The sequence below is a fragment of the Scomber scombrus genome, chromosome 8, assembly GCF_963691925.1.
Source record: "Scomber scombrus chromosome 8, fScoSco1.1, whole genome shotgun sequence".
Taxonomy (NCBI): domain Eukaryota; kingdom Metazoa; phylum Chordata; class Actinopteri; order Scombriformes; family Scombridae; genus Scomber; species Scomber scombrus.
Window position 1 is genome coordinate 11,428,055 of NC_084977.1, and position 15,625 is coordinate 11,443,679.

The 15,625-nt window shown below is 41.6% G+C and overlaps 1 protein-coding gene across 1 annotated transcript in view; it reads right to left on the reverse strand.

Annotated features, from left to right (window-relative positions):
* midn (midnolin) overlaps nucleotides 1–8,201 on the reverse strand; it is a 28,832-nt gene extending 20,631 nt beyond the window's left edge. Inside the window, exons 1-4 of the mRNA XM_062424571.1 lie at nucleotides 8,016–8,201; nucleotides 5,478–5,706; nucleotides 3,741–3,828; nucleotides 3,574–3,636 (exon numbers count right to left, since the gene is read on the reverse strand). Coding sequence (XP_062280555.1) covers nucleotides 3,574–3,636; nucleotides 3,741–3,828; nucleotides 5,478–5,706; nucleotides 8,016–8,091 — 456 coding nt within the window. The 5' untranslated portion in view covers nucleotides 8,092–8,201. The remainder of the gene's footprint in view (nucleotides 1–3,573; nucleotides 3,637–3,740; nucleotides 3,829–5,477; nucleotides 5,707–8,015) is intronic.
* Nucleotides 8,202–15,625: the final 7,424 nt, after the last annotated feature.

Below are 15,625 nucleotides of genomic sequence, written 5' to 3' on the forward strand. Positions count from 1 at the left end.
TCCCTCTTTCTTTTCTTTTCCACCTGCCTGGCCCACCGTGGCACCCCCTGAGGGAGGCAGAACGGAGGAAAATGAGGTGAGGGTGACCCAGGGGTCACTCCCCACAGATTGTCGGATCCTACTAGTTTGCATCTGTCCACTTCTAGACACAATGACAAAACTGTGCCAGTAGTAGGAGGAGGAGGAGGAGGAAGAAAAGGAGAGAACTGCACGAGGACAGGAGGTGCTTGTCGACAGGAACAGGAAAAAGTAAAGCAGATATGTAACAGCGTATTCCGTGGGGAAATTTGGAATGGCAAAACACAGCCTCCTCCCAAAGCAATCTGTGTTAGTGTTCAAGGCGAAATTTGTCAATCTGTAGCCCACTGAGTCTCGCTCCAGCTGGGCCGCGCATTGATTTTGAAACCAGTATGCACCACTGTAGCTGCAATCAATTGGCTGATAGCTGATGCCTATGGATGTAAGCGGGATGAAAAGAGATCGTGGGGGTAGATCCAAACTTAAAGAGTGACCCTCAGTCATTGTTGTGTGTTAGAGGGTTTGTTAGCTGGGCAGGTTTGGTGCTCATGCTTTAAGACAGGAACAAAGAGGTGGCTGCATGGGGGGAAGGGCAATGGGGGGATGGTAAGGGTGATGCCTGCCTGCCTGGTTGGCTTTTATTCTAACATCAATGTGCATCAATGAGCAAATAGTCCCTGTGTGCTGAGAGGGACACATAATCCTTCACTTTCTGTCAAATACCAAGATCAATAGATGGAGAGCTGATGTCACTGCGTACATATTCCTAGAAATAATGAATATTGCTTTCATTTCTCTTTCAAGTATAGTAAGTATACATTCATTTTACTAAGATCAGACATTTTTCTCATTCTCTGAGCAGCACCAGAAATCCTCTTAAATATATCCTTTCAATTCTGGTGTGTGTGTGTGTGTGTGTTTGCCCGTGCATGAGTGCATATGCGAGCTGTACACGCAACCTCTATTTAGCGGACAGAATGGGAAGAGAGTAGTGCAGGCAACTGTATTTTGATGGGCTGTCAGGAGGCAGTGGCTTAATACAGCTTAGATGTCATGCAGTCTAGTGAGATGCCAGAGGAGGAATTAAGGCAGCCAGGATTGTCCTTGCTAAAGAAGCCAGCCATCACGGTCACACTGAAGCAGCTAGCCGGACTTGCAAACCACAGCACATTTAAATTATAGGGCCCTGGGAGAGCTGTTAAGCAGAAACAAGAGGGGGAGACGGAGGAAAGGAGGGAGAGAAAAAAAATGCTATTTCGATAATTGCCGGGGTTCCATTTCCATAAAACATTTTCTATCTAACTTGCTCCATAAAAGTCTGCAACAGCCGCTGAAAGCTGTCATGTTCTGCCTGGTTGGTTGGCTAGCTAGTTGAAACTTGTGGACTCCCCCAGGATCTTGATAAAGAAGCAGACATAAGGTGATGCACTCAGCCCAGTCTTCCATGAATTCAGGCACTTCCTAGCAAAACACCCGATCTGGTAATTAGACCTCATATGACCAAAATACAGGTGGGTGCAGGCTTGGGGGGTTATAAGAGGTCCGGGGTTAATACCCGCCACTTCTCAGAATACCTTAGCTAACAACCACCCACATTTCCCTCAGGCTATTTTTGGGTGTATGGGCATATCAGTTATCGTGTCAGACACTTTTAAGAGCTAAGTGCATTGATTGATTTTTGATAGCCCCTGAATTTGGGGGGGGGGGGGGGGGGGGAATGAGGGAAAGCTTTTGTGTTCCTATTTTCTAATCTTACTCAGATCCGTAATCTCTCCACAATCTATATCATCCCATTTCGCTTCATGAATTATAAAGTGGAATCAATTTCTGTGGATAAAAACACACTAAAGCAGCTTTATCCTCTAATTTCAACCTTTTACCCTGCTATTATTCTTTCTTTGCCCTTTATTCTTTTTATCCCAACTGTAGGATTATGATTAATATTGCAATAAATATGAATGCAACAACAAGTAATATAGTTAGAAATTCCTTAGAAAAACGCAAGCACATGACTCATAATGAATCTAAGAGTAAAAGGGGTGGCTGGAGAGTAAGAAATACACTCTTCTGGGTCAACGGTTGAATTATCATCTGGCTCTGGTGAAGATGACAGTCACTCATGGCTGCCCAGCAAAGGCATACCACATGATGGGCAAGGCTTGCTTCCAGCCCACTATTACCGTGAAATACACACTCCCATCCAGTAACAGACATGCACGCGCGCATAGCCAGTCATGTACACCTACACACATGCAGTCATCTGCTGTCAGTGCTACGAGACGCATGCTGAGTTCACACACTCGACAAGGCCAGGATTTCCACCATAAAATCATCAGCAGGGAATGAAGCCATACCCAAACGCACTCCACTATCTCCGCACAGCCCACATCCTCTGATAAAATTACAACTAAATGTACACTATCGTTCTCATGACAAAATTCACTAGAATGTAACCAATGTCTTGCTGACACACTAAATTAGCATGCAATTTCACCATCTTGTACTGTTTTGACATCAGTCAGCAGCGCATCACTGATGCAGTTACGTACATGTCAGTGTTACACAACGCAACAAAAGGAAGTTGATCTGAGTCAGTCAGCTGCAGAGTGTTTCATACGTCACACTGTTGTCTGTGTGCATTCAGCCTTATCGCCTGTCTTCTCGCTCGCGCTCTCTCTGTGGCCAGCGCGGAGAACTCTTTGCCTTTTTCGCTTTACTGTTGATGCATTGATCATTTTGGTGAGTCATGCCACACTGACTCAAATGTATACTGTATTTCAGCGGCCTTACAAAACCATTTCACTGTAAGTACAGCATGTATGCCCCACTCTGGCTATGCATACATGCTTTGCTTCCAGGAACCCTATGCTAATACTGAGTGAGAAGGCTGTCATCTGATGATCCAGCACTCTGCTTATGAGTGAGTGAGACAACACTCAATCTCCATGCAGCGACGGCACACTTCCTGGAAACTTGTGTGTGTGTGTGTGTGTGTGTGTGTGTGTGTGTGTGTGTGTGTGTGTGTGTGTGTGTGTGTGTGTGTGTGTGTGTGTGTGACCGTTAGAGCATGAAATACTGAAGGAGTGGAGAGAGAGATTACAGATAAAGGTATAAACAAAGAGGTGGCAGTGAGTGTCATGCGCTGGTCCTCTCAGCAGCTCACAAATAAGCCTTTCTGGTGGGGCATTCACCCTGGCTTCCTGCAGTTTTGTGCACGCACATACACACATATACACGCTATCACAGATGTTACTAGGATACAGGAGGGTGTTGCTGCTTATTATATCCTACCAGCTCACACTGGATGTCTAGCTTGGCTTGGCTTGTTTAAGAGGCTGAGATTAGACAAGCAAAGAGGCTTGTGCAGCCTGCTCATCTCATCTCATCTCTTTCTGTGTCTCTGCATACATGTGTGCTGCTCTGTACTTATCCAAAGCTACAACCTCCCATATTCCCCATGCAAACACACACAAAAGGTCCAACGCTCAGCTTATTAGAATACTGACTTTGCTACATTTATTTTATTTAAGTGTCAATAGAGAAACAAACTCTTACCTGAGTTTCTGTTAAGCTCTCCAAGGCTTGCATGACGGACTGCTCGGGTCTTGATGCTTGAGACTGCACAGAAAGAAAAACAATATTTTTTAAAATCAGTGTTATAATAGGCTAAAATATTACTGCCAATAATTACATGAAGTAAATCTCAGTCAGGTGAGTCTTACCATTAATCCTGCTTCAACTGTTGGTACAAGTGTTAACTTGCTCCCATCAGATATGCCAAGATCCTGGAGTTTGCCTGAACTTAATCGCCTGCAGGGTTAGAGAGAACAAGATAATGAGACTGTGCTGACAATATCGCTCTTCAGACACACAAACGCCCTTCAGCAAGGGGGGCAGACAGACTTCAAAACTAGTTTGGAAAAGAGCCGTGGGTGAAAAGCTCCATGAAAGAGAAGTATTGATTGGGCTGTCATATTTCAATTTCAAGTATAGTGGAGCTTGACAACTGCTCGCAGTAGATATTTGGCACCACTGCCACTTGAGTATGTGGAGGTAGTATTTTCTTTTGGCATTTTGAGTTGTACAACTGAGGAGCAGAAACACTATACTGAAACCCATTTTCCATTAATTAAAGGCAATTTAAACAGTATAAAAATTAGCCAACATTATGACAACTGTCTTTGCAATTGTGGAGAAAGTATTTTTCCTTGCAGATCAGAATGCATTATAACTACTCACATCCAAATGTTTGAACCTTTGCCTGCTACAGGCACGTGAAGGATGTTTAGGACAACCTGCTGTACAGGCATGACCCAAATCTCACCCCATGCAGCTGAACAAAGGCCCTCAGCACTGACTTGCTGTGTAATATGTAATAGGTCTACAGTTTGAGGAGCAGGAGGGGATTAAAAAGGGGGGTTCAGGTTTTAAAGGATGATGTGATTTATTGGGTGATTACAATGGGTGGGAGGGGATGGGCACTGAAAAACAATGCTGACTGTTTGCATGTATTAAAGACCGCCTGTCTTTTTTTTTGCATAACACCACCTGCACTATTGTTAGCTCATTCAACCTGGGTTTTACTCATTTGGTAACTCTCAATACTGTAGGTTCATGGTTTCGGCTAGTTTTAAATAATAAAAGGTGTTAACTACTCTCATCATCCATGCAGTGTTGCCCTACTGTGCTATTACAGAGGTATGTTCTGGGTGCTGAAAGAAACTGGCCAGCTGATACCTCACACCAAGAAATCCACTGAAACCATATTCTGTTTCCAAAGCCATACCAGCTATTAATATGTAACTACAGGAAATCACCACACTTACATTACTCATCTAACTATAGGATACAACTACTTTTACATTATACAGTAACAGGTCAAAGATGAACCATATACATGCCTGTGCTGTAGCAGAGTAAATAAATTACAGGCTACCAAGTCCGTGTGACTTTACTCATCAATGATTAACGTGTTTGATTCGCACAGCATTAGCAATTCAGTCAGGCTTCGGTATTTATAATGAAGGAGGGATGAATCAATGCAAGGCTGCAGATCGCCTCGTCAATACTGTGACCGGTGCGTCCCCTATGCGTAATTCCAATACCGTGCGCCCTGATGGTCGGTGGATTCTTGAATGTATTGATGAGGAAAGCAGCCAAGGCTGTCTCTGAAGCTCCAAGGAGCTCAAGCACGCATAAATCCAAACATATAGATTAAAACGTAAGAAGGTGAATGCACCTCAACTCTGCTTATCCACATTTTCAAACTGCGGAGTAGCCTAGACATTACGGCTTATGATGTCAGTGTGTAGTACAGAGATTTAAACACAGGTTGTCTTTTTTTTTTTTTTTTTAACAAAAGAGGAAATGAATGTTTGTGTTATTATTTGTCTGTTTAGAAAAGCTACAACACTTCCAGTAAACACATTTCAACAAGATGTACTTTCAGGTGTACTCACGTTTCTTTGTGTAGCAGTGCGAGTCTCTCTTTTGGTACTTTAAGTCTTTGCGACAGCCTCCTCTTCAGTCCTTCTACGGTCTCCTCCAGGGGCAGGGAGAGCTCGAAGCGTGTGCCGGTGGTGGAGTGGATGTACAGGTTCATGGAGGGCTCAGTCGGGACGGCCTCGCAGGACGAAGCCCCGCGACTGGTGCAGCTCCGGGCGCTGGGATGCTGGTCCATCCGATAACCTGTGGTCAGAGGAGGGAGAGACAAGACGAGCGGAGCCGGGGGTGAAGAGGGTGAAGAGGAGGATGGTTGAAGCAGATCCGTCGCTTCGGCTACTGTCCCTTGTTCTGCTTGCAAATCAAAAGCAGCATTCAAAGATCTTTCTCTCTTTCTCTCTCTCTCTATAGCTCTTGGTGCCTCCTTTCTCTCGCTCTCCTAGAGTCAGAATAAAGCCCAATCCGTCTTCTCTCCGGTCAATATCATGAGAATATTCCCCGAGGAAAGTCAACTACATTAGGCTCGGTTTTCTCTTTGTTTGATCTTTGTCTTTGTTGCCTTTCCCAAGCAAGAAAAAGTCTTCCTAAATGCTACATCGATAGTTAAATGCCCGGCAGACGCGCAAGTATGTTGTCAGCACAAATGCCATGGGCGCTCATTTACGCAGACGGGTACCTTTAAAACAAAAAAACGGCGAGGTGTAATTTAAAAAAACAAAAAAACAAAATAAATTCCTCTTGCTGTTTAGTAAGCTTTTGCAAGCTTCAGAGGCGATAACACACGGTCCGTAAACTGCAAAGCCTCACACGGCTACAGTGAGAGGCTCTCCGCTGCGCACTCATACCCACGGCAGCTCCACTGAAATATCGACAATGAACATTGTCACAAAGTATCCCACTTCCACCATCGATAAAATACGCCCACAACCACGGAGCAACTCGACCAATCATAGAAGAGCTCCTTCGGGACGCTGCCGAAATCAGCCAATAGAAAGGCAAGATCCACACCCACGTGGAGGGAAAGCGAGTTAAGGCCATTCATAATAAATTACAGCATAGAACAAAATATGTGCCCATAACACATTAGCCTGCTGCAGCGGTACTTAAACTGTGGCCCGTGGTCCTTTGGAAGTCACTGAAGGGTTTGATGAGAGATCACATTAAATGACTAATTGTTTACTTTTCATTATCACTAACTTAATCAATGTTAATGACTATTTTACGTAGCAAGTCAGTAAGAAACCAACCAACCATCTGTTTCTTAAATTGAACCCAAGCACAGATAGGAGACTGTGCCGGGTCAAATTTCTGTTAACAAAAACTGTGTATCTGAGGATCTGTGCAACAGACTCAAAATAACATTCATGATCAGCACTCAGTCACACTTCAAACAAGTGATGTCTTGTTTGAAGTGTGACTGTGACTTTCGCTTGTATATTACTGACTACATCAAACGAAAACTGAGAAGGTATCCGATTTTGAATAAGGTTTCACCATCTTTTTCTGTTTTGCTCAGCAGTGCAGATGCAGCTATTATAAAGATTTATAAAGACCAGTGGTAAAACTCTACGCTGGTAAATCTGAGTTATCAGATGGGCTATAACGGCATTAATAGTGCTGACGCCATCCTCTTTCCCCTGACCTCAGCAACATGCAGAAACCATTAAAGTGTTCGCGAGTAGTATGCAAATTACGCAATGGACGGGGTATTCTCCTCAGGAAGAAGGATCCCGGATAATTCGTAGTATATGCAAACGTGTGCCAGTAACAGATACAGAGAAGCTATGCAGAGGGAAATACTAAATATGACTTTATATGGATTTTTGGCGATAACGACTTGTGCTGCACAACAAGTTAATGTTATTTCAGTCTGAGGTGACAATAAACGCCTGTCTGACGAGAAACACGAGAAACTTACACAGAGAAAGGACAAGATTAAGACATTTAAAACAACACAAACATATTATAGCCCTCGCAGAGTCATTTTACCTCTACAGATTCTCCCAGCTCAAGTAGGTGTCTTAATTTAAAAAAAGAAAATACTTGGTCGCCACCCAGTGGCCAACAAGGGAACGTCATAATCAAAACCTGCAAGTGATTCTGTCTAACAATGGTATCAATTCAGATTATAAGGAATAGTTTTTTCCAGATGCAACGTCTTTGCTCTAGGCTCAGTGATAAAATGTGCTTGTTGTCACTATTACAATGCCATTTAATAAGTTTGTTATTGTCTTTATCAACAGACAATATCAGCAACGACTTGCCGTCAACTGCTAATTATAATTTACAGTAACAGCTTGACATTCTCCTGATGTCGATACGGACTTTAGTAAGTTAATCATGTCCACAGAATTTACATGAAAGGTGATTCATCCAATCACTTGACAACATGCTTTTATCGACCCAATTGTCTCCAATCAATTGTTGCCCACCAACACAATAGAGCCCCATGTGCAACTTTTTAAAAAGGCATCTTAAACTCGCAGGCACGGCGTTTAAATGCTATTTCAACGTCACAGCTACTACTTGGTGGTGATATAAAAATGTGTACTTACCAATTATTGTGGCGAAAACTGTAAAGCTTCGCGCAGAAGTCTGTCGTGTTTCAGTCTGTTCCCCCAGCTTTGGCATGTAAAGTACAACCAAACAGTAATAATAAAAAAACAAGCTCTCAGATAAATCCAAACACTTGAATATCCACAGGATTCTCGTCGGCAAACTCTCTACCGGGCTCGTGCGTGTCCTACGCGCGACGTTTTACGCACCGGACCTCGGGACTCCTGGCCAATAAGGAAATGTCTTAAGATGCCTCCGCGTGTTGTCAACACACCGGCGTCCTTCTTGGTAATAGAAACGTAATCGGGAAGGTGAGACACCTCTGAACTGACTCTTCTCAAATATGGGTGGAGAGTGGCGTTCTTGTTATGTCAGCATGTCATTTAAGGTGGCCTCGCTTCGCTGTAACCGCCTCTAAGTCCGACGTGTTCTCGTCGGTGGGAAAGAATGTGCCTACGCAAAAGCAGCAACAGATAAAGATATCCAACTGGGTCAATGGTGTGGCTGACCGGACACCGAGAAAAGGCTTTTAATGGAGGCAGATACTCAAATAGAAAAACAAAAACACCAGCAGCTTGCAGTCTGCCACCTTAACACAAGTCAATGAAATGAATGCTTTGGTGATATCAGGGGTGTTGCCAGTCTTTGACGACAGAGAAAGAAATGTCACCGGGCAACAGAGCAGGTAAACACGCTCCCTGGAAACGACGGAGCGCACCTATAAACAAAAACATTACCTCTGCGTTTCAGTAAACAAATCTAATGCTAGGAAATACTAAGGGCATTAACGAAAAATAGCCAGAGTAAAATAACTGCTTTTATGATAAAGCCAGTTGTGCAACTCCCATTTTCACACAGCACTGCTTTGGAAAGTTACAGTTTATGTATACAGTGTGTAAAACGAAAATATATACTTTTCTTTAATACAAATGTCAAGTTTTGACCGAGATTCAATCTTTTCACAAATTACCCCAATACATTGTTTTTGTGTTTTAATTGCTAATTAAAACAAAAACAGGAAACAGTGACATGAAGTTATTAGGGACAAGCAGACATATGCAGAACATTACAAAGTAAAGGTTATGCATTCAAATTGTCAAAGTATTGGCAGTTAAGTGTACTTAAAGTATTGAAAATAAAATTTTATTTTTTTCTATTTAAAAAACTCATTATGCAGAATTATTACATATATTATTGTTTTATTATTTCTTACAAATTAATATGTAAGCAGCAATTAAATATTGTATCTGATCAAGGTGGAACTAACTGTAACTCTTTCATGTACTTCCAAGTTGTTTAATCTATAAAAACACTTCACATTTCTGTTTGTTTAAATACATGTATCATGTAATCCACGAAGAATTTAGTAAGTCTATGTGTCAAATAAATGTATTGGCTTAACAAGATAGTATTTCCCTCTGGAGGTTAGTTCAGAACAAGTTTAAAGTAGCTCTGAATTCCTGTTTAAATACAAAACTTAAGTAAATATGCTTAGTTACCTCTCATAACTGAACGTAGACATACTGTCTGTTAGGGCTGCCTATTGTTATATGTCTGCACAGTGATTAAGTCCATGTAGCTCAGATAAGTGATAATAATCACAATAAGGTTCACCTCAAGGACAAAAGAGATGTTGTGCAATGTGTCAAAGAAAAAAAAAGAACAGACTCTGCCTCAGACAACGCTAACATGCATCAGGCAAGAACTGTCCTTCCCTCCAGCCTTAGGACCTGCACAGAATGTCCGTCTGATTACAGAGACACACTCCTCCCCACTGTGCAGGGGACGCTGTGCCCCACCAGCATATTATCACACTGTCTGAGAACTGAATCACCCTCAGGACTGTGTGTGTGTGTGTGTGTGTGTGTGTGTGTGAGAGAGAGAGAGTGAGAGAGAGAGAGAGAGAGAGAGAGAGAGAGAGAGAGAGAAAGAGAAAGCAGAGTGTGTTCAAAAGAAACATTGGCGTTATCTCCCACAGACTCCACAGGCAGACAAAGGTGCCTGTCTTTGCCAAGCCCCAACAGCTCCGTCTTTCTCTCTATCTGTCTCCATCTCTTTCTTTCTCTCTGGGAGATGCTGACTCAGTGGAACAAAGTGAAACGAGTTGGTTAAACTACTTCCTTTACATGAAACATAACCCTTTGTTTGAGTCAAACACCTCATATTTGAATTTGCTTGCTCCGTAGCTTGTTTTGACGCCTATAATGCTGGAAGGAGCACATTACGGGATCTGTGTGTACAAGATTTTAATGCAGAGAGGAAGCTAATGTGCGTTGATGTTTGTCACCTCGTCCTGCTTGAGAGTCAAGTTCTTTGAGCCATGAGATGGCTTGGCTTTGCTCGTCAGCAGGTGTGGCTGTCAACACAGCTCAGGTTGTGCAGTCCCACAACTATTTTTATTGGGATTTTCACAACGAAACATAGAGTTGAACAGTAGGATGTATTTTGTGTCTATGTTAGCGGCCCTTTTGGACAAAAGCACTAGCGTTTTCCCAGAAAGAAGACTGCATTTACCATGAGCATCAAATCTTGGCCAGTGTTGTTTTGGATGCAAGAGAAAGGCATCCATTTAACATTTTATATCTCAGAGTCACTCCTTTGTTCTTGCTACACTGCCGCTCGCCTTTTAAATTCCCTCTCTAGCTCACTTCTGCTGTCTCTCTCGCACTCATGCTCTCAACTTGCCTACGCTCTTTCTCCCCTTTTCTCTCAATCTCTCAATCTCAATCTAAAAAATGAGTCAGGAAGTCGACATCAAGTCTAACTTTACTGTTAACATCATCAAACAAAGAGAAATGTCCTCCCCCCGTGTCCGAGTAATGTCTTTGTAATCCCTCATTCCACAATACTACATGTAATGTAAACAAAGGCTCTTCTGGTCTGCGTGCCGTAAATCATTACGTCTGATTTAGTGGGGAATCCAACCCGATGGCAGGCATTTAGAATAACTATATAGAAATAGCCAAACTTCTTGCTCATGGTCCTGTTTGCTCATGTAGGTCTTATCATTATGAAACCTTTTCATTAGCAGTTAAAAATTCCTTCTAGTAACTTTAAGAAGACATGCATTTTTTTTTAAATAAGTAGAAAACATAGACAGCTCAGGTCATCCAAAACACTCTGACTGGTTTTCCCAAATTAGCCCTTGTAGTTGAGCTGACAGTCTGATATGTTTTGTGACAAAGGTGAGACCCCTCGCTATGTGTGATCATGATCATGACATTGTCTTGTGAATTTGCAGTTTCTCATTCTTTAGTAAAGTAAAGGTTATCGCTTTTGGTATTTCGGGTAGAGACCTCCTTTCAGTGTGTCATTAGTTTTAATCCACAGTAGCTGGTACAGTGTGTCCACTCAGTCTATCTGTGTTAATGTGAAAAATCAAAGTGTAATTAAGTAAAAGAATTGTGTTAATGCATAAATTTATCATCATGCAGCCTAAAAGCCCAATGTTTTTCACTACACACTGCATGGCGCAGTTGGATGCACATGGGTAAACCTGTGATGGAGGATGCAAGAGCAACCCCTCCATATGTAGACATCTACATGATAATGCATCACACATACTTCTGGGAAGAGTTTATTGACAAGGGAGGAAGGCAGTGTGGGCGGGTCGTAAACATTTCACATTGGATATCAGATCTGGTGGGACAGAGCAGCCTGTGTGTGATTGTGTGTGTACCCATCTAGTGTGTGTGTATGTACACGCACACGCATGTGCGAACAACCACGCGTGAGCTGTTGTGTGAGAGAATGAGTGTGTGGGACATGTGTGGGCGTGTGTGCATGTGTGTGGGTGAACAGCATTCCTATCCATCAAAGTCACCAGTGGGCCGCCCTCTGCCTCAGGAGAAAAATGAACCATGTCCGACGTACACAGCCTGCTGCTCTTGTTCTCCTGCCACCATTTCCTCCTGATTCACCCCGAGTGGCTGAGTGGGACGGACACACCTCGCCAAACATTGCCAGACCGCATTCACAACGTTACAGCAGGAATCTGACACATATAGATGCCTGCATACCTTTCACGCTGATACAGACGGCGTGGATTGATACTGGTAAAACTGATCATACAAGGAGTGTTCTCTTGTTCTCTGACAGATCCACAAAATTTGTTGTGATAGTGACTTTAAGATAAATTGACACTCATAGAACTCATACAAACACACAGATGCACAAACAAACACAACAGACAAACAGAAAGTGTGTAAGGTACAACATTCCACCTGTTTGACGCAAGGTACAACATCATTTCAGGCTGTCTATCTTGATAACCAAAGAGATTATTTGACCAGAAATGCTACATATTTCAAGTATGAACATGAAGAAAAAGAAAAATAAGTTCATCTACGTTTTGGCTGGTTGCTGTTTGAATGGTTTGTGTTGGACCTTGGATTCAAGTGGCTTTTATCTCATTGAAATACTGGAGTAATCTCAAAGAATAATGCAAGTCTCTGAAATGTTTTATCTGTTCTTGTAGTGTTGGTATTGATTTTGACTGACACGCTCTTACCCCAGATTACTTTATTCTTGGTTTGGACTATATAAGGTTCAGACCATTATACTGTACGTCTCTCATTTGATTTACATGTTGTCCTTGAGATGGTATTGACAACCGCTTAAGTGCCTGTTATTTTAAGTGCGTAAAGTTTCTGAATTATAGGAACTTAAAGCCATTAGAGTGGTCTGTAGAGGCATATTGGGATGAAACATTCAGATAGAGGTAGATTCAGATTTTAAAAAAGGAAAATGTTAATGGTACTGAAACATAAGGGGTCACTAGGTTAGAAGAGGCAATAGATGAGAGTGTACAGTGTTTCAGCTGGGGAAGACATGGGAGTCAGTACACAACAAAATACAGTAAGAAATAAAAATATAAAAATAAATACGTGATATATGCAGAAAAACTTGTGTTCATTTACAGGTTTGGAATATCTTGATTTACAGTACAAAAAACTCCTTATTTATTTAACTCATACTGACCTCTTATTCAGCCCCTCAGTTCAGCCTCTGTCTGAAACAGGCCGTGTTAACCCCTGTCTCTTTAAGGCCTCCCGAGGAGCCCACTCTGCTCTGACCGGCATGGAAGCTGCCCCTCAGCAGTCATCTTCCAGCTCCGGAGGCTACATCAACAAACCATGTGACAAACTGTAGTAGTAAGATTTCACTACTTTTTCTCTGCCTTTACTAGAAATTGGCACTGCATCCTTACATGTTTGCATCCCTACATGTTTGAAATCCGATCTGTGATGTGAGAGTGAACAACACATGGAAAAACTTTAGCAACCAAGTCTATGGAACAGATGCCCGTTTATGGACATGTGTAATGAACCGATGTCAGCTTGTCATCAAAGTAACAAAAAAACGTTGCAAGTGAAGTGTACAGCGCAGGTTGATTCCTGCCTTTTGACTTGCAGGAAGCATTTCTACATACGTTACCCTGAAGTTAGGAAACTTCGACAATGTTTAATGTAAATATCCAACATCATAACAGTGGAAAAATAAAAGAAAACCTCAAAAAGAAATAATATAATATGTAATTGACATTTATATTATGAACCCAAACATATAACTATGAAACAGTAATCTATTATCCAATACATTTTCAAGATGCAGCTCATTATTTCAATTTATTATGTATTGTTTTAATTAATTAAACAGTTTGTATTTTAACATGTTCACATTTTTTAGCGTCCTTGTATTTCACAATGCTGATTTGCCAAATGGCAGATTTATTTCATAATGCCATCATCATAAATTATTTTTCAGTCAGCAAACAGGACAAAGCCAGTCACAGTGAAGTCATTGTTTTCAGTTCAAATGAGCAACCAACCAATCACACAACTTCCGGTAATACTCATTACAAATATGAAGTTATCACTCATGTAATGACACATCACATATTCAATGTGTTATTCATACAAATGTTAAAAAAATTTCACATTACAGACAGGATCTTCCCATGTGCAGATCAATATCTAAATGTAAAACAAAATAATTTTGTAACCTTAAATCTGGTGTTACCTCTGTTACCTGTATGTAAATACAGATTTCTTTAATCCTGGATGTTTTGAGACAGATCAAGATTAGTGTTCAGGGGTTTTGCTACAAACATAATCCGAGGCAGATACAGCGTAGGGGTGAAAAACAGGCATTGGGGAGCAGAGGGTGTGAGTGGGAAGGCTTCAGTGTGGGCAGGGCCTCTGATCCCACACCTGCAGAAGGAGCCCTGTTTGAAGTGCTGCTAGCTCGCCCTGCCGGCTCACAGCACAGATGATTGATGACACATTTCAAGCTCTACGGCTTCACACACTAAAGCAGACAATGTGCCAAAGAGAGTGTCAGAGCCCCAGTCTGAGAGAGAGAGAGAAAATGTGCAACGGCATGAGCCAAAAAAAGAAAGTGTCACTTCAGACTGTAATTTAGTCACAGTTTACAGTAACTTCTGAACATCCAAGCCAGGGACATTTCAACCAGATCCCCGTTTCCATTATTGTGAGTCACGACATTCCCTCGAGTTATTTTCCTTAAAACTTTTTCATTGAAACTTTTAATGAAGTCGATATTACATGTTACACATTCCACATGTAGGAGTAAATGACCATGATCCATGAATCACAACTTGGGTACATATTGTAAAGCTTATGTTTTTTCAGTTACTGCTGAGGAAGTGATGACTAAACGCAAAAAACCTCTGTAAATTGAACAGCGCCCAAAGGCACGCTACACACAATCCAAACATTTCACAATCAAGCTCTCTGTACTCAGTCTTCACAGATAGCACATTCATCATATGGCTGACTGTGTGTGTGCTCAGGGATGATTACGGCTTTTGTTTTCTTTCTATACAACATTTTGCCAGTTATAGTTATGAGACGTTCTTTGTGTAATCAAAATGTCATTCCTCGTTTCTTGGCATGTTACTGTTTTGATAGTACAGTCTGGTAATCAAGGCGACTCCATTCATTTTATCACCTGTGATAGTCTCCACATTATGTAATAGGTGTGTTGTCTGTAAAGCATGTCTGAACTTTATTCACTGACCTGTTTCTTTGGTTAAAGGAACTCAAAAGTTTAGGAAATACACTAATTTCATTTGTTGTGGAGAGTTAGGTGGAGTTATATCTGTTATCTGTCTGTTAAAGAGTGGAAGCAGGAAGAAACAGCTAGCCTGGCTCTATCTAAAAGTAACAAAATATTAAAGCCCACAAATTAACATGTTATATCTTGTTTGTTTAAACGATACAAGTTCCAGAGTGTAAAAACAACACATTGTCATTTTAAGCTACAGGAGGAGAAGACTACAGGAGTTTTGGGCCTCCTGACAATCAGAGGAGTAATCTGGTCTGGGATTTTAGTCGTTACCCATACTTGGCTCAGATTGTCTGGTAATGTGAGGGGTTTACAGATCCAATCATAAACCTCCAGACTCATTGGGGCCACCCCGATAATTTTCATATTTAGGTTTAAAATGTGGATGATTACGTCAATATTTTCTGAGCGGGAACACAATAGCCAATGGTAAATGTTTTAGTCCTTGAGGCTAACGTTAACTAGCATACTACTGTTGTTATTAAAACTGACAGTTAAAATCTCACCTTCAATTCTAGCT